The sequence below is a fragment of the Pelodiscus sinensis genome, chromosome 4 (assembly GCF_049634645.1).
Source record: "Pelodiscus sinensis isolate JC-2024 chromosome 4, ASM4963464v1, whole genome shotgun sequence".
Lineage (NCBI taxonomy): Eukaryota > Metazoa > Chordata > Testudines > Trionychidae > Pelodiscus > Pelodiscus sinensis.
The window spans coordinates 1,068,248-1,089,528 of NC_134714.1; the positions used below are offsets into that span (position 1 = coordinate 1,068,248).

The 21,281-nt window shown below is 58.3% G+C and overlaps 1 protein-coding gene across 7 annotated transcripts in view; it reads left to right on the forward strand.

The window, feature by feature from the left end:
• The window catches only part of LRFN5 (leucine rich repeat and fibronectin type III domain containing 5), a 133,856-nt gene extending 114,436 nt beyond the window's left edge, over positions 1-19,420 (forward strand). For 4 of the 7 annotated variants that reach the window (XM_075926113.1, XM_075926114.1, XM_075926112.1 and 1 more), the window contains exons 2-3: positions 4,725-6,132; positions 6,910-13,268. In XM_075926113.1, the coding sequence (XP_075782228.1) occupies positions 4,745-6,132; positions 6,910-7,852 (2,331 nt within the window). In that variant the 5' untranslated portion in view covers positions 4,725-4,744 and the 3' untranslated portion in view covers positions 7,853-13,268. Of the gene's footprint in view, positions 1-4,724; positions 6,133-6,909; positions 13,269-14,213; positions 14,268-19,005 lie in introns of those variants that run through there. The other 3 variants (XM_075926118.1, XM_075926119.1, XM_075926116.1) reach the window with 3 other exon arrangements.
• Positions 19,421-21,281: the final 1,861 nt, after the last annotated feature.

Here is a 21,281-nt window from a genome sequence, read left to right on the forward strand (position 1 = left end):
GTGTCTGTGCTGTGCGCCCCTTCTCAGAGTGGGTGTGTCTGTGCAGTGAGCCCCTGCTGGGTGTGCCTGTGCAGTGCGCCCCTTCTCAAAGTGGGTGTGTCTGTGCAGTGTGCCCCTGCTGGTTGTGTCTGTGCAGTGCGCCCCTTCTTAAAGTGGGTGTGTCTGTGCAGTGCGCCCCTGCTGGGTGTGTCTGTGCAGTGCGCATCTTCTCAGAGTGGGTGTGTCTGTGCAGTGCGCCCCTTCTCAAACTGGGTGTGTCTGTGCAGTGCACCCCTGCTGGATCTGCCTGTGCAGTGCGCCCCTGCTGGATCTGTCTGTGCAGTATGCCCCTGCTGGGTGTGTCTGTGCAGTGTGCCCCTGCTGGGTGTGCCTGTGCAGTGCTCCCCTTCTCAAAGTGGGTGTGTCTGTGCAGTGCGCCTCTGCTGGGTGTGTCTGTGCAGTGCGCCCCTTCTCAGAGTGGGTGTGTCTGTGCTGTGCGCCCCTGCTGGGTGTGTCTGTGCAGTGCGCCCCTTCTCAAACTGGGTGTGTCTGTGCAGTGCGCCCGGCTGGATCTGTCTGTGCAGTATGCCCCTGCTGGGTGTGTCTGTGCAGTGCGCCCCTGCTGAGTGTGCCTGTGCAGTGCTCCCCTTCTCAAAGTGGGTGTGTCTGTGCAGTGCGCCTCTGCTGGGTGTGTCTGTGCAGTGCGCCCCTGCTGGGTGTGCCTGTGCAGTGCGCTCCTTCTCAGAGTGGGTGTGTCTGTGCAGTGTGCCCCTGCTGGGGGTGTCTGTGCAGTGCGCTCCTTCTCAGAGGGGTGTGTCTGTGCAGTGCACCCCTGCTGGGGGTGTCTGTGCAGTGCGCCCCTTCTCAGAGTGGGTGTGTCTGTGCAGTGCGCCTCTGCTGGGTGTGTCTGTGCAGTGCGCCCCTTCTCAAAGTGGATGTGTCTGTGCAGTGCGCCCCTGCTGGGGGTGTCTGTGCAGTGCGCCCCTGCTCAAAGTGGGTGTGTCTGTGCAGTGTGCCCCTGCTGGATCTGTCTGTGCAGTGTGCCCCTGCTGGGTGTGTCTGTGCAGTGCACCCCTTCTCAGAGTGGGTGTGTCTGTGCAGTGCGCCTCTGCTGGGTGTGTCTGTGCAGTGCACCCCTTCTCAGAGTGGGTGTGTCTGTGCAGTGCGCCTCTGCTGGGGGTGTCTGTGCAGTGCGCCCCTGCTCAAAGTGGGTGTGTCTGTGCAGTGTGCCCCTGCTGGATCTGTCTGTGCAGTGTGCCCCTGCTGGGTGTGTCTGTGCAGTGCGCCCCTGCTGGTCTGTCTGTGAATGCCCGGAACATTCTAGCCATTGCTGCATTATGTACATAACGGCATGATGAGATACATGAATACTTAGGAGAATATTTTGGAGATAGGATGGAAACAAAGTAGTGAATGCATGTCAGTCAGAATTATGTATGTGTATTTGCTGTAATGTCTATTGGGCTCAACAAAACAAGATCAGAAAGAAACACTGAACAAGGTTATGGACCTGTGTGACGGACCGGGCCATGTCTGGGCACAGCTGAGGGCGTCCGCTCAGGGCGAATTGCTCAACTTCGGGGCTCCTTACAGTCCCCAGACTGGTGACCTTTCCAAACAGGCCACAAATCAGTCCCACAGAGCGCTTCAGCTGCCTGCCTGAAGCCTCATGAGCAAAACCCCTCCGACACCCCAGCAATATCCGTGCCCCAGATGGCCCCGGGCCTCATACACAGGTGGGGGGGGGGGGCGTCCTAGCACCCAATCCCACCTACCCCGAACAAGTTCTGTCCGGTTCCAAGAAACCAGCCACAGATCCCTGGTCAATTTACCCTCTGGACCTTACCCACAAATCACGCTGGGCCAATCCTTTAGAATCTAAAACTAAAGGTTTATTATCACAAGAAAGAAAAGCCTGAGAGTAAGGTTATTAAAGTACAGTACGTTACATGCACCGAATCTCCCAGTTCTCGATGCAGGCGCTAGCAGACATGTTACAGCTGCTGGTTTAAAAGTTCTTGTTGCACATCCTAGCATCAGGATGGGTTCACAGGTCTTCCGGGCTCTTACACCCCTGCAATGCTGCCTCTGGGATGAAGTGCTCAGCTGAGAACAAAATGGCATCGACCGCATGGCCTCTTTATACTTCCTTCCTGGTCCCTTCTTGGCTGTAGCAGGTCACCTGGACAGAGGCCAATCTCTGTGTTCCCTGCTGGCTGCTCTCAGGTGTCAGCCCCCATCCTTTAGGTGTGTCCTTGGCCCATTGAGAGCCATTGTCCTACAGGGCCTCGGTAATTAACATGTCCACAGGCCCGGCCCTGCCCAATGCTTAACCACATGCAGGGAAATCTTCAGTGTCCATACAAGTACATGCTAATAATTGCACACACAGACATTATACAAACACCAGAACGGCGTACATAGGATTATCAGATAATAAGCTTCTATTCAATACCTCACATGGCCCCCTCCTATACCATTTTTGGGGCCAACACCCCCACCTATGGGTGCATCAGGGATCTGGCTGCTCCCCTCAAGATCCAGCAACATGACAACCTGAATCATGCTGCTCTGTAAATAATATGAAATGTAATGAACTGGTGCAAACAAGCATCATCATACATGAAACTTCTAAATTTCCATGCAGAAAGGTTATTTGTGCTGCTCATTTACATCCTATTTGAGATCTGCAATCCCAGCATCTTGGTTCCATTTGCAGGAATGCCATCTTTCCAACATAGGGTACTGACAGGAGAGTCCTGAAATGTATTTAAACATCACCACTGACTTTCGCTTGCTGTCAAAATTAATGCAGAAATGGTTCTCCATGGAGCTAGAAAAGGTTTTATTCTAAAATTTTACAGTGTCTGACAGGAACAATGTGCTTCCCCTGAGTTTAAGGGTAACAGAAAAGCGAACTAATTGAATTGGAGCATTTATAGTTCAAGAATGGCCCGTTGTCTCAGAAGGAGCCCAGTAGAAATTGGTGTAACATTGGATTCTATGGAGAAAAAATTACACTCTCAGCTGGCTGTAAAAATAAATTTGTTTTTATATCTCGTTCCAGTTGTCAGATAAATACAGAGTCTCCTGAGTGTATGTTATGGGCGAGCCGTTGGCTGGGAGACTGAATCCATGACGAAGGACCATTTTCTAGTCCCCGGGTGATCTGCTCTTCCCAGTTTAAGAATTCAACCTGCCTAGAAGGAGGCGGAAGCCTTGGCACAAATGTAGAAGTGTAAATATTGGCTGGCAGGCAAATGTTCTAGCAACAGGTTATGCTGAGTAAGAACTTTTTAAATTGAGGATCATAAAGAGATAGCTCGGTAAGGGTGTGTCTGCACAGCACCCTGAGCGCGAAATAAGTGACACAATTTCCGCGACGCAAATTGCATAGCTTATTTTGAGTGTATTTTGAAAAAAGCTCATTTCATAATTTGCAGCTGTCTACACAGCGCCTAATTTCAAAATAATTCGGTATTCTGAAATGCCCCTTAACTCTCATGGAATGAGGGTTCCTGGGACATCGGAATAAGCCACCTGTTATTTCGAAATCTATTGTAAAATAGCTGTTCTGCATCTATGGAAGCAGCCCGTTATTTCGGGATACTTCCAGTTTCCAAAGTAGCACCGCAGTGTAGACGCACACGTGGGAACTGTTTGTGGGAAATAAAACCACGAGAACGGCCATTTTGGGTCAGGCCAAAGGCCCCTCTAGCTCAATATTTACTGTCCAACAGTGGCCAAGGCCAGGTGCCCCAGAGGGAAGGAACAGAACAGGCAGCCACCAGGTGACCCCTCCCCTGTCACCCAATGCTGGCTTCTGGCAGACCAAGCCTGCAGGAGTCCCACATGTGCTGGCGACACTCGTCAGCTGCACCCTCCTGGCCGTGTTCATTGTTTAAACTTTTGTCACAGAAACCCTCTGGTGGGAGGGATGCGTGGTCCCAGTCAGAGGTTCGGAACAGCCTCAGCTCACATTCGCTTCAGCAGGAATTGTAGGTGCTCAGTGCTTCTGTAGACCAGGGGGTAGGGGTTTGATGGCGTCACCAATTGTCTTGGCATCTTAGTCTGGTTCGTTTCTCCATGGATGCGCAGAGCGGACGAGAGCAGCCCAGATACTGGTCCCATTTAGAATTCTCAGGGGTTGCCTAAAATCTCACGAGCGCTAAGCCTGGGGCAGCTGCGGAACATGATGTTGTGTCTGCAAAAGGGCAACACAAATGATTAGAGTTTGGAACGGCTGCCGGAGGAGGAGAGGTTCAGAAGTCTGGCACTTTTCAGCCTGGAAAGGAGGAGGGCTAACGGGGTATGGTGGAGGTCTGTACAATGATGACTGGTGTGGAGAAAGTGAACAGAGTACTCCTTCCCAGCATACGGGAAGTAGGCGTCACCAATCCCGGGGGTAGGAATGCCCATTGCTGTTCGAACGTGCCCATTGGACTGGGGTTCTTTCCAGCCTAGCGCGGCCTCCTCTCCTTGCTCTCATCATTTTCCCTGTGATTGCACAAAAGGTCCCACCTGGTGACTGGGGCCTTGCTGTGCCAGTCAGTGCACAGATCTGTGTTGGGAGACAGCTACCACCAAGGCACTTCCAATCTAAATGGATAAGGACAGTACCCAGATCCCTTGAGTCACAAACCAGTGCTGTAACCACTAGTCCCTCCTCCCTTTCTCCCCTTTGTATTGCGGGGGTCGTGTTTCACCTGGGGGATACTAACAGTGAGCTTTGTGCTCTCTTGCAGGCTCTGATCCCTGATCTACAATGGAAAAACTGCCTTTGTATCTGCTGTTCATTGCTGTCGCAGCGAGAGCCCAGATCTGCCCCAAGCGCTGCGTCTGTCAGATTTTGTCTCCAAATCTTGCAACCCTTTGTGCCAAGAAAGGGCTTTTATTTGTGCCCCCCAACATCGACAGAAGGACTGTGGAGCTGCGGCTGGCAGACAACTTTGTGACAAACATCAAAAGGAAAGATTTTGCCAACATGACCAGCCTGGTGGACCTGACGCTGTCCCGGAATACAATCAGTTTTATTACACCTCATGCATTCGCCGACTTGCGCAACTTGCGGGCTTTGCATTTGAACAGCAACAGATTGACTAAGATCACGAATGACATGTTCAGCGGGCTTTCCAACCTGCACCATCTGATACTTAACAACAACCAGCTGACTTTAATTTCTTCCACCGCCTTTGACGACGTTTTAGCTCTTGAGGAACTGGATCTGTCCTATAACAATCTAGAAACGATCCCTTGGGATGCCGTGGAGAAGATGGTTAGTTTGCACACCCTCAGCTTAGATCACAACATGATTGACCACATCCCTAAGGGGACTTTCTCCCATCTCCACAAGATGACCAGGCTGGATGTCACATCCAATAAATTGCAGAAGCTGCCACCTGACCCTCTCTTCCAGCGAGCTCAGGTATTAGCAACCTCAGGAATCATCAGCCCCTCGACTTTCGCCTTGAGCTTTGGTGGAAACCCTTTGCATTGCAATTGCGAACTCCTGTGGCTGCGGCGTCTTTCCAGAGAAGACGACCTAGAGACTTGTGCTTCTCCTCCACTGTTATCTGGTCGGTATTTCTGGTCAATCCCGGAGGAAGAGTTCCTGTGTGAGCCCCCTCTCATTACCAGACACACACATGAGCTGAGAGTGCTGGAGGGCCAAAGGGCCACTCTGAGGTGTAAGGCCCGGGGCGATCCAGAGCCAGCTATTCATTGGATTTCCCCAGAAGGCAAACTTATTTCCAATGCCACAAGGTCACTGGTGTATGACAATGGAACCCTTGACATCCTTATAACAACGGTGAAGGACACAGGCTCCTTCACTTGCATAGCATCCAATCCCGCAGGAGAAGCCACTCAAACAGTGGATCTTCACATCATCAAACTTCCTCATTTGCTAAACAGCACAAACCACATTCACGAGCCTGACCCTGGCTCCTCGGACATCTCAACGTCCACCAAGTCAGGGTCAAATGCCAGCAGTAATAACGGGGAGACAAAAGTCAGCCAAGATAAGAAAGTTGTAGTCGCAGAAGCAACATCGTCTACTGCGCTACTCAAATTTAATTTTCAGAGAAATATCCCAGGCATCCGTATGTTCCAAATCCAGTACAATGGTACTTACGATGACTCGCTTGTTTACAGGTAAGAGAGGCCAGCACATCTGTGTCTGCACTCAGCTCGCCTATTGATTTATTAATGCACCGTTTCATTGCAGTCCGTCCTCGAGGAGTGGTTACAGGACCACTTAGCCTGATCCGAATACTGCCCTCCGAGGCATATGGTGCAAAGCTTGTGAAAGACTAATGCAATTCTCCTCTCACAAATAGGGAAAATTACTTGGAATCGTGTTATTTTTGGATAATCCCCTCTGACCTTTATCCCCGAGGCAATCTGATTAGCAGACGGATTGTAAAGTTAGATGAGTTAAATGGATCTTACACCCTTGGTTTCTGAAAACGTGGGAGAAAGAGGCCCTGACTGCATTTGTGCTACGGCTGTTTGCAGCCTTTCTGCCACTCCGCCTGGTGCCCTGCATGCCGAGGTGTCTGATGCACTAAGTGGATTGGCTTGGCAGTCGGCTAATGGAACAGTCACACCTTTCCAAGCCAATCTGTCATAAAGGATTTTTTTAGTGAGCAGCGGCTCTTCTAGGGAGCTCTGCACTGCCAAGCACTGCAATTAGCAGGCTTGCCAGTGGGAGATGTGGGCTGGGCTAATGCAGGGCTCATTCATTACTGGCTCAGAGCCATTTTAATTGGATCAGAGGCATTTCAAATGCCTAGGTGCAGGGGGTTAGCATCACGGGCATTAGCCCCGGGTGATTAGCCTTCTGTGGGGAGCTGAGAGCAAGGGGAGGGGGGAGTCTTGTGGGAGTATCGGGAGTGTCTTGTTCATAACTCCAGTTCCGTTGTCCCCCAGAATGATACCTCCCACGAGCAAAACCTTCCTGGTCAACAACCTGGCTGCCGGGACCGTCTACGACCTGTGTGTCCTGGCGATCTACGACGACGGCATCACCTCCCTCACTGCCACCAGGGTCATCGGGTGCATCCAGTTTACTACCGAGCAGGATTACGTCCGGTGCCATTTCATGCAGTCCCAGTTCCTGGGCGGCACCATGATTATCATCATTGGTGGGATTATAGTGGCTTCCGTGCTCGTTTTCATCATCATCCTCATGATCCGCTACAAGGTGTGTAACAACAATGGGCAGCCCAAGGTGACCAAGGTCAGCAATGTGTATTCCCAGACAAACGGGGCGCAGGCGCAAGGATGCAGCGGGGCCCTGCCCCAGTCCATGTCCAAACAGGCTGTTGGGCATGAGGAGAGCGTCCCGTGCTCCAGACTTCCCAATGACCATGGGACACAGTCGTCAGACCCTTGCTCGAGCCAGGACTCCTCTACCACTACCTCTGCTCTGCCTCCCACGTGGACTTCCAGCACTTCTGCCTCCCAAAAGCAGAAGAGAAAGCCTGGGCCAAAGCCAAGCAATGAGCCACAGAGCGAAGCTGTCACAAATCTCGAGTCCCAGAACACTAACCGAAATAACTCGACTGCGCTGCAGTCAGCTAGCCGTCCCCCCGCCTCTGTCAAAGGGCCCCCCACCTACAAAAGAGCACAAGCCAAGCCAAGTAAGTTTCTCACTTTGCCAGCTGAAAGCTCCAGAGCAAAGCGCAGGTTCTCCCTGAACGGAGAAGTAATGGAATACCATTGGTATGGTAACTCCCAGAACACAGGTGGATTATGGTCTAAAAGGAGCATGTCCATGAATGGGATGCTAATTCAGTCAGACAATTCTGATGTGGATAGTGGAAAAGCAACTTTCTCAAGTTCTGAGTGGATATTGGAAAGCACTGTGTGACCTGCTTTTTAAAGTGTATTTCGTTTTCTTATCATGGGAAACGTGTCTGAGAACTCCCTCCTGGGAGCGGGGGATTTGGAATTCCACTCCTGTCTCGCTGGGGTCTGGCTTGTCCATGCAGGGTTGTGTGTGAGCTGCCCCGGGCACACAGGTTTTGTTACGTTTATTTTATTTTATTTAATATAACAACCGAAGGCAACATTCAAAGGTAAAAATGATGAAAGGGAAAAAAGCATGAAACAGCACCAGTGCCTTCCCTTACTCTAGGACTGGCGTCCTGGTTCTGCAGTAGCAGAAAACAAAAGCGAGCTTCGTGGGAAAAGCCTTTTCTGAAGGAAATGCTGTTTCCTCCAAGCTAGCAAAAGACAACTCATGGGTCAATCAGTAAAATGGCATTTTTAAAATGATCAGACTGTATGTTTCTTTCCAGTGGCAATGGGTGTTGCCTTTGTTTTTAGGCAAATGCTGTACAGAAACAACAACTCTGTGTTGTTATGTTGTGTAAAATAAAATATCCAAGACGCTACCCAGCCAGTGTTAAAGTAAGTGCCCTTGTGAGCAGTACGCTTGCTGTAGGTGCCATAGGGGTTCCCAGGGACTGGCGGTTCTGCAGCTGGTGCGTGGAGCGGGGGAAGCAGAGGCCCCGATGCACGGAGGGCTCTGGGGCGAGTAACGCTCTAGGCGCATGTGCAGGAAGGAAGCCACAACCAGATCCTCGGCTGGTGGACGTGGGGGTTGCGCCTCCCCGGCCAGTGAGGACGCGAGTGCAGAGCAGAGGGCCTGGCTCAGAGCCAGACTCCCCCGTGCAGTGTTTGGGTTCAGGGCTGGCAGGTGAGGGCCAGCCGTGACAGGTCTTTACGCCCGAGTGTAGCTGGGTCTCACGAGGCAGGGCAGTGTAGGGCCTGGTGTGTCAGTCTCAGAAGAGATGGAAAGCCCCCAGTGCCCCAGGGCCCAGATCTGCTGTCCCTAACCAGCAGACTCCAGGGACTGCACAGCGGGGGGTTACGGGTCCAGGGGCAGGCGTGTCGGCCTCAGACATGGAAAGCCACCCTGGAGCGCAGGAAACCTGCCTCGTCTTCATCCCCACGTTAGCCAGGGCTCAGCCGCATGGCAGCCTTGACCTGTGGCCCAGCCACGCTCCGCCGTGCCACGCAATGCCCGCACCCAGCTCTGCCAGCCCCACAAGCCGCGCTGGCCCCGGGTGCCGGAGTGCTCCCATGATTGTGCCCCCTGCTGCTTCTCGGGCCTGGGAAGCAGCAGGTCGGTGGAAATGCAGGCCGGGCCCAGCACCGTGGATTAGACGGGCGCGCAGCATGCAGATCTGTGACGGCTAAAAGCACGTTTTGTGATCAGATGAATCCCAGAGGCTCGGGAACAGGAGTGAGCGGGTGCATCATCTTCTGGCAAATGATTATTATTAATGCTAATTAATACAATACTTAATAATTAATGTGTTTTATTAAAACAACCCTTTCCCAGCCCCGGGGCTTCTTCCCCTGCCATTTCTGCACGTTCACATCCTGTGTGCAGCTCTCTCCGCTGCTGGGCACCGCAAGGGGCATGGAAGGCAGGGCCAGCCACGACTCCCCAGTTAGCGGAGTAGCATGTCTGGGGTTGCAACCCCTCTTCCGAATGACACAGCTGGAAACAGAGAGAAGCCCAGTGTGAGCTGCCCCGGGTGGGATCGGTCTGCTGGCACGACTCTCCCGTCCGTTGCGTCAATACGTCAACGTGCAGAAACCGAGGCCTAGCCAGCGAAACAGCCATTTGCATGAGGAAAACAAGTATTTCTATTGCGCTCGTGCCCACTCACCTCCGCTCGTTTGGTCTCTGATGAGGTTTGGAACGTGCTGGGGGTGCAAATCCCTGGTGTTAGCCCCACCTTGGCACCAGTCCTACCATGCCGCACGTGAGCTTGTAGGCCGTGTTCCTTAGCGGCGATAGTGGGGGAGGGGTTACAGTAACCAGGTGAGAGAGTTTGCTCTCTTGTCAAATCCCAATGATCTGGAACAAGGCGGCCCTGCTGGAGCTTGCTCATGCGAGGGCGCGGCAGGGCGGGGCTCAGAAAGGGCCCCGTCTCTGTGCACTGGAAGACAGACCATGTTGTGCTGGAAGAAGAAAAACCTTTTGTTAAAAACCAAGCCCGTTTTCCCCCATGCAGCTGCCGAGACCGCAAAGAGCCCAGAACGCCAACGTTCAACTCCTGACGGGCAGGTTAAAGCTCTGGGTGGCCCTGCCAGCCATGCGTGATAGCTCCATTTTGGCAGGGCACGTCTATAGCTGCGAAAATGCTGTCACAAAGGCCCCCCGGGTATCATCCGAAATCCCAGCAGTGTGCAGAGCTGGTGAGGAGAAAGTGCCGTGTGCTCTGTGCCGAGGGACTAACAGGCCGCGGCGCCAGCGTGTCGAGCCAGCGCGTGGTAAGAGGCTGGCTTTGCAGGGCTTGCGGCTGAGATGTCCGTCTCAGTCCCGTGCAGTGTAAAAGCAACCGAGCGCAGTGCTGCCCGACATGGGAGTGAAGGGGGCTGACGTGCTGGGCAAGTGCCAAGATACACGCAGGTGCTGGGCGGTTTCTTTTTGAACACGAAGAGCCGGTTCTGTGAACGCGCTAGCTGATGATGCCTCCGCCCTGCGTGTCCGTGAGGCCCGATGGCACGGCTGGATTTCAGGCTGCAACACTAGTGCAGGAAGGCTCAGATTGGACAGCCGAGAAGGTTATTCCCTGGCTTTCCCACTTCCTCAGCCGTGTGTGCAGTGTGTGCGCCTTGGGCACAGAGAGGCTGCCATTCCCCTGGGATAATTGTGCAGTTGTCACGGGACTCGGGTTCCCTGTGGCTTGACTCCTCCAAGTGGGCATGAGGACAGAGGAGAATCTGCGATCTCCCTAGTCTGCAAAGGCAGCTGTGCCAGGTGCTGGGGGCAGGTGTGGGGAACAAACGTGTTCATGCTTCAGAGGAACAAAACGCACACGCACGTTCAGGGGAACTTCGGGAACTGTCTCCCCCTCAGAGCAGCACCGAGAGGGAAGCAGGGCTAGTGAAACCTGCCCGAGTAAGGAGGCCAGCAGATGATCCAGGGACCCTGCGCGCTTGGGCAGAAAACAGCCATCGGCGACACCTCGCCCCGTGCTGGCTCCCTGCACAAGGTCACAGTGACTGTGCTCAGCCCACGGCCAGCAGGCGACTTTCCGCAGGTGCCTGTGGGTGCAGAGTTCAGACGGGGTCAAAGGGCAATGCAGCCCAGAGCACTGTGCTCAGTGTGATGGGAACTGCTCCTGTGGACCGTGCTGGCGGGGGCCCCCGTCAGAATCGCGCTGTCCTACCGACGGGAAGTGCCCAGGTTTGCCATGATGGTCTGGCTGCAGAAACGCTGCTGGTGGAGCGTGCTTGCTGCTCGTTGGCTCCCTCCTGCCTCTCTGGGTGCGCTTTGGGGTCTTCCTTGTGCTGTGCTGAATATGGGCAGCTTGGGCCAGGTGCCCATGTGGCTTGATGTGCCATTGTGGCTTCATTTGCTTGCAAATGCTTCATTTCCCTCGGAGTCCTGTGCAAAGAGCGAGAGTAGCAGCATGGCCCAGCCTCACCGCCTCTAGGCGAGAGTCCTGGCCATCAGCAAGTCGAGCTTCCATTCAGCTCCATGCTCCCTGCGGGCCCGTTTCTGGCTCTCTGCCGCATCGCTCCAGGAATTCAGACAGACACCGGCCCGCCCGGGAAGCATGGTCTGCAGCAGAACCATGCAGTGGGGAGAGCAGCAGGTAGATGCCACCGGTGCGTTAGTGTCCGAGGGTCCCAGAGAGGATTCAGTCTTGAACGATTCATCCCCTCGTTAGGCCCTGTTCTTAAATCCACCAGCCTTGCTTGAACTATGGCGGGTTCTGTTCCCTGCTGCTTTGCTGCCCGGTCTGTCCTCTGTACCCAGGCGAGACTGGTTACTGTTCAGAAACCCTTGGCCCACCTCTCTTGCCGTGGGCAGGCGCACCAAGCGTTGCGCACAGTCTTAGGTAGAAATCCGCGTTCCCAACGTGCCGACCAGCAGCATTCGCACCGGGAGCTGACAGGTGTTGCCACAAGCCTCTCTCCTGCGTGCCAATACGTCTAGAGCAGCCCGTTTTCCTGGGAACCTGAGTGTGGCCCAGCCAGAAGAGGGGAGTGTCTCATGCTTACGCCCTGCCCCAGCACAGAGGCATGCTAGTGCACTCATGGCTCGCTGCAGGGTGCAGGAGCCAGCGACCCTGAGCAGAGAAGGGAGCTCCATGCAGAGCGATCCCAGAGGGCTCCTCTCATCTGCATCAGGCTGGGGGGAGGTTTGAAAAGAGAACGGGGAACCTGTCCTTTGACTGGCACATCCTGTGCGTTTGCGGAGGCGAGGCGCTGCGGAGCGCAGCCTGACCCTGCTCTGCCTTTGCAGCTGCCAGAGCGTTGACAGCCTGGCCTTGCTCCCAAGGGACAGTGTAAGGACCTAGCTCGTACTGCCGGCTAGGCAAGCAGTAACTCTCACAAACCAGCTCCTCGAACGGTGAAAGCGCTGCCCCCTCCCCCCCGCCTGGGGTCTGGGCTGCAGTGCTGTCTCTGCATGGCGCAAACACTGGGCTACGTGTTACGGGCTTCCCAGGACTGCAAACAGCGCGAATCCTTCGGGGGGGTCCCCGGCTGTTTCACCAGCAGCCCGCTGATGCCAAAAGCAGCCCTAGGCGCCAGGCAGAGGAGCGAGAACCGGGGCTTTTTCTAATCACTTCCTGCCCCGAGCAGCGGAAGGGGAGTTTGCAGACAGGGCCTCCCCATAATGCCCCAGGAGCGTTTTACAGGCTGCTCCTCATTGCCTCGTGCTGTAGGGTGGCCAGGTGTCCGGTTTTGAACTGGACAGTCTGGTATTTGAGCCTTCTGTCCAGGAAACAAACCGAGACAACGCCGGGCTTGGAAATGTCGCGTATTTTCTAATTAAGTAAGTTCTATTATTATCAGTACACGGCTGCATCCTGCCTGGCTGGGACATGCTCACGCTGCATGGGCGTGTCCACCAGCCAGGCAGGACGCAGCGACGCAGTAGAGAGGACAGCAGGGCCAGGGCGGGATGGACTCTCCGGGGCCGGATTCGCCCGTGAGCCCTGCTGGAACCGTGCACGAGACAGGCAGCACCCAGGGATCTGCGTGTGACCGGGCCAGCCCTGCTCCCCACTGGCCGGTTTCTTCCCCCATCTCCCCTGGCCAGTCCCCCTGACCCCCTCCCAGCCAGCCCTGCTTCCCGCCAGCCAGTCCCCACCCCCAATCACCTCCGGCCAGTCCTGCTCACCCCCAGTCTCCTCCTGGCCAGGGGGAACTGACTCCCCATTGGCCAGTTCTCTCTCAGCCAGACTCACTCCCCCCCCCGGCCAGCCTGCTTCCCGTCACTCGGTTCCTCCCCCCCACAGCCAGCTCCACTCCCCGCAACCCCCTACCGGACAGCCCTGCTTACCGCCAGTCGGTCCCCCCCCTAATCTACCCCGGTCAGCCCCGCTCTCCTTGACCCCCTCCTGGCCAGCCCCGCTCCCCGCCCAGCCGGTCCCCCCTCCCGTTCTGAGATCACGTGTGTCTGGTATTTTTTGAAGCCCATGTGTTGCCCCTACATGCTTATGAAAAGCAACAGTGACTAGCACAATTACAGCCCTTGGCAGTGGCCCTAAGTCGGTACCACAGCGACTGGCCCAGGTGCAGCGGCTCCTCCTCCTCGCTGCCAGGCTGCCATGAAATACGTTACCTGAACCCCCCAGATCACTTGCCCGGGCAGCTCCCCAGGCAGGGTTCATTAGCGGAGGCAGGACGGGTCTTCGGCTAAAGCCACAAGCCCAGCCGCTGGCAGTGCCAATGTGCCCCAGCGGCAAAGGGCGGCCCCCTGGCCTCTCCGGGCGCCGCGCAGAGCTGGGGATGAGCGAGGCAGCCCTGCTGCCACCTCTGTCTGGTCTCCTGCGCGCCTGCTGCCTTTCCCTAGCTGTGCCAGCCCACGTGTGGGGCGCTGTCGCCAGGGACAACCCCCTCCCCGTGTCCCAGCCCAGCCCTATCTGGAGAGGGTCCATTAAACCTGCAGAGCACTGCCTGCCACCCGTCCCCTTCCCGGCGCTGCCTGCTCTTCTGGAGCAGGGCTGGGGCGTGCAGGGGTTAGCAGCTTCCCCGCAGCCGGCCTGGCACTGCCTTGCTTGGAAGGACAAAATACCGAGCCCCCAGGTAGCCCTGCCTGCCTGCCGGCTCCCTCCCCTCCCCTGCTGGCCTTTCACAGCATCCGATCACGGGGCAGCCCCCACTGAGCCTCTAGTCCGTGAGCGTTCTCGCCTGGCCCCGCTTGCTGGAGCTGCATGCCAGAGTGATACCCGTGTTCTCTTTTCTCTGTGCAGGGGTGGGAAGATAAATCCGCCATTAGAGTTCGCCTGGCCGAGTGAGTCAGCACGGTGAGTATCCGGTGGTACCCGCTGCACATTGATCCGCTCGCCGGACTGCGTGGGCACGCGCTGGCTTTCCCGAGTCCCACAGTGCTCGCAGTGGGGAAATGGGGTGCTGGGCCTTCGGCTTCCAGGCGGAGCTGTGGAAATAGACGGGGTGTGTCTGAGAATAAATCTCTGCGAGCAACACTGGCAAAGGGGAATCAACCCGAACCCTGCTCACAGGCGACTCCGGGGGCAGCTGGCCAGCTCCCCGGAGTCCCCGGCCCCGGACGCCGTCGGCAAAGGGAAGGCTCGCCTTGCAGAGATGACAGTCCCCAAAGGCCCGAGCTCGGAGGCCAGGGAAGAGGGCTGACCGTCGGGAACTGAGGGGACCCGCTGCCGGTGCAGCATGGAGCCAGGCGGGTGGCATCGGGAGGTTTTACAGCTTGCTCGCTTTCTGCCATGGGCACTGTGGGGACCGGTGGTTTCCTGACACAGGCCACGCTTGGGCCAAGGAACCCTGCCAGGGGCTGTGCATCCCTTTGCTTTCAGCCCCGGCCCGGTGTGCAAACACCCACTGGCTGCTGGCCCACCAGCGCCGAACCGCGCCCGCCCAGGGCAGCCGCCGGGCTGGAAGCTACGGGGCAGTCGGGCTCCGTGTTGTGGTTTCCCAGCCTGTGGCGCCATTTGGCCCAGGCGCCGTTCTCGCGCACCAGAGACCTGTCCCAGTGTGAGGGGGTCCTGGTACCTGGGGCTTTGGCGTATAGAGGCGCCCACAACCCCCCCGACCCAATTTGTCACGCTGGCTGGTCGCACTAGGGCAGGCCTGTCTTCCCCGTCGCGTGTGCCCTAGGGCCCAGCCCCATGGGGCCCTGTCCTGTGGGGCTGCCCATGCTGAGGCGCGACAAATGAACCGTAGGACCATGGCGATACCATCAGGTAAACGGCACCTGCCACCTGTTAGAGACGGGGGGGGGGGGGGATCACACTGGCAAATCCACCTTTGGTCCAGTCCTGCTCCAGAACCCCCCCGCCCATGAGTGAAATGGCTCAGCAGGCCCCGTGACGCTTCCTCCCAGGCCCACGAGCCCAGGGATGCCCCACGGGGGCTGAACTGAGAGTGGGGGTGGGGTGGAGGGTTGGGGTCTCCATGGGGATCACCTGGAATCCCCCAACCCTCAGGATTGGGGGGCATGCAGACCTCTCAGCCTTCCTTGCAAGGACCCCCCCATCCCCTGATGGCACAGTGGGCAGGAAGCATGGGGCATTTTGTCCCTGTATCTCATTCCCACTGGACCGGCACAGCCCAGCTTCAGCCCTCTGCAGGGACGGCTGGGCCTTGGGAGTAGGCTGTGAGACTCGGAGACCCTCAGCAAAGTCGGCCTGCTACACTGCCCCTGATAGCGTGGCCCTTAAACGTCCGGTCTCTGCCTCCTCCTGCTCCCCGCCCCAGTGGGGCGCTAGCTGAGCCAGCCAGCAGCTTTGCGAGTGTGGCTCCGGGCCTGAGAGCCCCTTGCCAGGGGAGTGCCGATGGCCAGAGCCGTTCAGGGCCAAGGACCACGCGCACACAGCTCCAAAGCCACTGTTTAAAACTCCTGGGACACCCACAGAAGAGTCAGTGGGGAGGGGAGGTGGCACAAATCTGTAGAAGCAGGTGAAAGGTGAAATTGCCACCACAGAATCTGGGGGCTACTTTGTCACTGACTTGGACCGGCCCTGGAATTTGCCACAAAAGACAGATTGCAGAGCAATGTGGTTTATCCTCCCACTTTGCACTGCAGGGGGCTCTGCCACGCCGGGCCACTTGGCACTGCAGAGGGCTCAGCCACGCCTGGCCACTTTGCACTGCAGGGGGCTCTGCCACGCCGGGCCACTTTGCACTGCAGTGGGCTCTGCCACGCCGGGCCACTTTGCACTGCAGTGGGCTCTGCCACGCCGGGCCACTTGGCACTGCAAGGGGCTCTGCCACGCCGGGCCACTTGGCACTGCAGGGGGCTCTGCCACGCCGGGCCACTTGGCACTGCAGCGGGCTCTGCCACGCCGGGCCACTTTGCACTGCAGGGGGCTCTGCCACTCCGGGCCACTTGGCACTGCAGGGGGCTCTGCCACGCCGGGCCACTTGGCACTGCAGGGGGCTCTGCCACGCCGGGCCACTTGGCACTGCAGGGGGCTCTGCCACGCCGGGCCTCTTGGCACTTCAGCGGGCTCTGCCACGCTGGGCCACTTTGCACTGCAGGGGGCTCTGCCACTCCGGGCCACTTGGCACTGCAGGGGGCTCTGCCACGCCGGACTGGTTGGCACTGCAGGGGGCTCTGCCACGCCGGACTGGTTGGCACTGCAGCGGGCTCTGCCATGCTGGGCCACTTTGCACTGCAGCGGGCTCTGCCACGCCAGGTCACTTTGCACTGCAGCGGGCTCTGCCACGCCGGGCCACTTTGCACTGCAGGGGGCTCTGCCACGCCGGGCCACTTTGCACTGCAGGGGGCTCTGCCACGCCGGGCCACTTGGCACTGCAGGGGGCTCTGCCTTGCCGGGCCACTTTGCACTGCAGGGGGCTCTGCCACGCCGGGCTACTTGGCACTGCAAGGGGCTCTGCCACGCCGGGCCACTTTGTACTGCAGGGGGCTCTGCCACGCCGGGCCACTTTGCACTGCAGGGGGCTCTGCCACGCCGGGCCACTTGGCACTGCAGCGGGCTCTGCCTTGCCGGGCCACTTTGCACTGCAGGGGGCTCTGCCACGCCGGGCTACTTGGCACTGCAAGGGGCTCTGCCACGCCGGGCCACTTTGTACTGCAGCGGGCTCTGCCACGCCGGGCTACTTGGCACTGCAAGGGGCTCTGCCACGCCGGGCCATTTTGCACTGCAGGGGGCTCTGCCACGCCAGGCCACTTTGCACTGCAGGGGGCTCTGCCACACCGGGTCACTTTGCACTGCAGGGGGCTCTGCCACGCCGGGCCACTTGGCACTGCAGGGGGCTCTGCCACGCCGGGCCACTTTGCACTGCAGGGGGCTCTGCCACGCCGGGCCACTTGGCACTGCAGGGGGCTCTGCCACGCCGGGCCACTTTGTACTGCAGGGGGCTCTGCCATGCCGGGCCACTTTGCACTGCAGCGGGCTCTGCCACTCCGGGCCACTTGGCACTGCAGGGGGCTCTGCCACGCCGGGCCACTTGGCACTGCAGGGGGCTCTGCCATGCCGGGCCACTTGGCACTGCAGCGGGCTCTGCCACGCTGGGCCACTTTGCACTGCAGGGGGCTCTGCCACTCCGGGCCACTTTGCACTGCAGGGGGCTCTGCCACGCCGGGCCACTTGTCACTGCAGGGGGCTCTGCCACGCCGGGCCACTTGGCACTGCAGGGGGCTCTGCCACGCTGGGCCACTTGGCACTGCAGCGGGCTCTGCCACGCTGGGCCACTTTGCACTGCAGGGGGCTCTGCCACTCCGGGCCACTTGGCACTGCAGGGGGCTCTGCCACGCCAGGCCACTTTGCACTGCAGGGGGCTCTGCCACGCTGGACTGGTTGGCACTGCAGGGGGCTCTGCCACGCCGGACTGGTTGGCACTGCAGCGGGCTCTGCCATGCTGGGCCACTTTGCACTGCAGCGGGCTCTGCCACGCCGGGTCACTTTGCACTGCAGGGGGCTCTGCCACGCCGGGCCACTTTGCACTGCAGGGGGCTCTGCCTTGCCGGGCCACTTTGCACTGCAGGGGGCTCTGCCTTGCCGGGCCACTTTGCACTGCAGGGGGCTCTGCCACGCCGGGTCACTTTGCACTGCAGGGGGCTCTGCCACGCCGGGCCACTTTGCACTGCAGGGGGCTCTGCCACGCCGGGCCACTTTGCACTGCAGGGGGCTCTGCCTTGCCGGGCCACTTTGCACTGCAGGGGGCTCTGCCTTGCCGGGCCACTTTGCACTGCAGGGGGCTCTGCCTCGCCGGGCCACTTTGCACTGCAGCGGGCTCAGCCACGCCGGGCCACTTTGCACTGCAGCGGGCTCAGCCACGCCGGGCCACTTTGCACTGCAGCGGGCTCTGCCTTGCCGGGCCACTTTGCACTGCAGCGGGCTCAGCCACGCCGGGCCACTTTGCACTGCAGCGGGCTCTGCCACGCCAGGTCACTTTGCACTGCAGGGGGCTCTGCCACACCGGGCCACTTTGCACTGCAGCGGGCTCTGCCACACCGGGCCACTTTGCACTGCAGCGGGCTCTGCCTCGCCGGGCCACCTTGCACTGCAGCGGGCTCTGCCACACTGACCCACTTTGTACCGCAGTGGGCTCTGCCACGCGGGGGCTGCTGCTTTTCAGTCTCTCTGGTCGAATGAGCGCGAGGGGCTGGTTACACAGTTTATCCCATTCACTTTACAGTTTGGGGGACACGTTATTCCATGAACGGTTTTCTCCATATTGCCCCAGCTCTGCTTGCCACGTGCTGGCCTTTGCAAGCAGCCACCCCGGGCTAGCCCAGGAGTGGGAGGCTGCGGAAAAGCTTGTGTGACAGGCATATGCAAAATACCAGCCCGTTTCTGTGCTGCAAAGCCCTGAGCTGCTGCGGGCGGCTGAATGGCTGCAATGTCATTGCTATTGGGCTTTTCACAACCTGCCTCTCTTTGGCCGGAGCGCCGCGCATGGTTCCGGCTGCACAATGGTCATTGGGCGGCCCTGCCACAAACACTTTCGGTGGCCTCCCTTGGGCCCTGCAGTCGCAGGACGTGTTACTGGCTATGCCAGACCCCTGATTTCCTGACATCTCTGCTTGGGCTCTTTTCACAGGTGTGGGAATGGAGCTAAGAACTCCTGCCCTCCGCCCCCACCAGAAGCATCGCCATTGATGTCCTCACTCAACAGAACCCGACATGCGTCCAGCTCACGGACGACTGACCCATGGACCAGTTCTCACCCCAGCAGAAACTCTTATGTGACATCTGCAGCCAACCCCGACAGACCCAGGAGCCAGGATCCCCGGTCAAACAGGTCTTCTCGATGCCCGGACTGCCCCTGCCCTCCCGTGTCGACACAGCTGAGAAATCTCTTTTCTAGTCTTCAAGATTTCTGAAATAAATACTGATGAAACCCCGGGGGCAGCCGCTTCCCCAGGAATTCCTGTGAACTGGTGCCAGTGGTGGATTCACAGACTGTACAATGCTCAGTAACTTATATCACCTTAATGAATAAACATTGGACTGTGGCTGGCTGCATGCTGAGTGTTTTCTAAAGCAGGGCTGGGGGGGGTCACAGGGCTGGGGTGCCCCTCGTGTGTCACAATTCACTCCCACCCCCACCCCCACTAATTTGCTTCCCCTGGGCTGGCCCGGGCAGCTGTGTGGCACCAGGGGAGGGAGGGTAAGGTGGGCAAGGCACTCGCAGGATTGCGCTTAACTCCAGGGAAATCCATCCCATCTCCTTGAAGCCTCTGGCCACCATTTACCCTGTGCGCCTTCCCCGGACGTGGGCCAGGCTGAGCCGCTGGGTCAGGCGCAGCGCTGCTCCGTGGCCCTGCAAAGAGCATGGTACTTGAGCTCTTTGGTGCTCCAGGTCTCGTGTATTTTCCTGGCTGTCTCTGGGTCAGAACACGGGCCCGTCCCATCGCCTTGCAGGCAGGGAGGACGCCAGCCCTGGACACCGACTCATCCCCAGACCCGCGGGGCCGGCCATGGGGCTAACCCCGGTGCTCTCAGTCCGGGTTACCCCACAGCCAGTGGGCACTCAGGCTGGGTCTCTGACGTGCGGGGCAAGCCACACTCCTGCTTGGCTAACCACCCGGCCCAGGGCCCTGGAGCGTTCGGAGCCCCTTTGTACAGCCAGCTCCAGAGCCGCCTGCCTGGCGTCAGCGCACGTCAGCTGGGCGCTGGGCTAGAGCGCAGGACTCCGGCCCCCTCCCCTACCAGCCCAGGCACTCGGCTGCCACTGCAGACACCACACCAGTCGCGGCACCAGCTGCTTTGCAAATATCAGTTTTGGTGCGGCGTGCGCCTGCCTCTGCGGGAGCCTCGGCCACGTCAGATGATGTCGTTGCTGTGTCCGCACGAGGCCCGGTCGCGAGTGCAGCGTCACTAGTGTTATTTCACTAGTGAATGCCTTAGGGCCGTGCCTAGTTTGTCAGGGGCGGGGAATGGGTCACTGGGAAAGGAGGGGTCACTGGATAGTTCCCTGTTCTGTTCACTCCCTCGGGGGCACTGGCCTTGGCCACCGTCGGCAGCCAGGACACTGAGCTGGATGGAGCATGGTTCTGTGGCCAGGCTTGGGTGTGCTTGCTGCTGTACTGGCCAGTACAGCAAGAGGGTAAGAGCTGGCCAGCAGGGCAGGAGGAGAAGGACCATCCCCCCATATTCTACTGGTGTTTCAGAGGAATTTAGAGAAGCAAAACGTAATGACAGGCGGAGGAGGGACCGACCCTCCCCCCTTCATGCTTGCAGTCAGCAACGTGGCCAAGGCTGCGTTTGAGCTGGACCGTGATAACGGGACATGCCCATCCCTCGGGAACAAGCAGACTGTGCCCGTGGGGCTGAGGCCGCGCTGCCTGGCATATGGCTCCAACGTCTGCAACCAGGAAGTGGGGGAAATGTTCCAACAAAATACGTCCTTCGTATCCTGGAGAGACTGGTGCCCCCAGGCCACCGTGCCCCTCAGAGGGGACCTGCCAGCATCACCAGGCACGGGGCTGCTCTCCCCTGAGACAGGCCTGTGGGACAAAGGCATCGCTAAACATGCTGTGAACCTAGGAGCGAAACCGCCCCTTCCCTAGAGACTGGCTCGGGGCTGAACGTCCTCTGCCTGCCAGCCTCCAAGACCATGCGGCTGCTGAAAGCCCCGCTCAGCCAGGCCGCTCAGGGCAGCTCAGTGTTTCATTTCCCATGAATATCATGTTGCTACCTTGTTCCCAAGCTCCAATTTCAAGCTTCCATGCACAGAGCAGCAGTTTTTGCACTCGCTGATTCCTCTTTATGGTCGGTTAATTAATTGTCAAGGTGAGTCTCGTCCGTCAGCTCAGGAGTCGTTAGCAAGCCGCCGTCTGCGGCAGCGGGCTGGCTGGAGCCGCGGATCAGGCC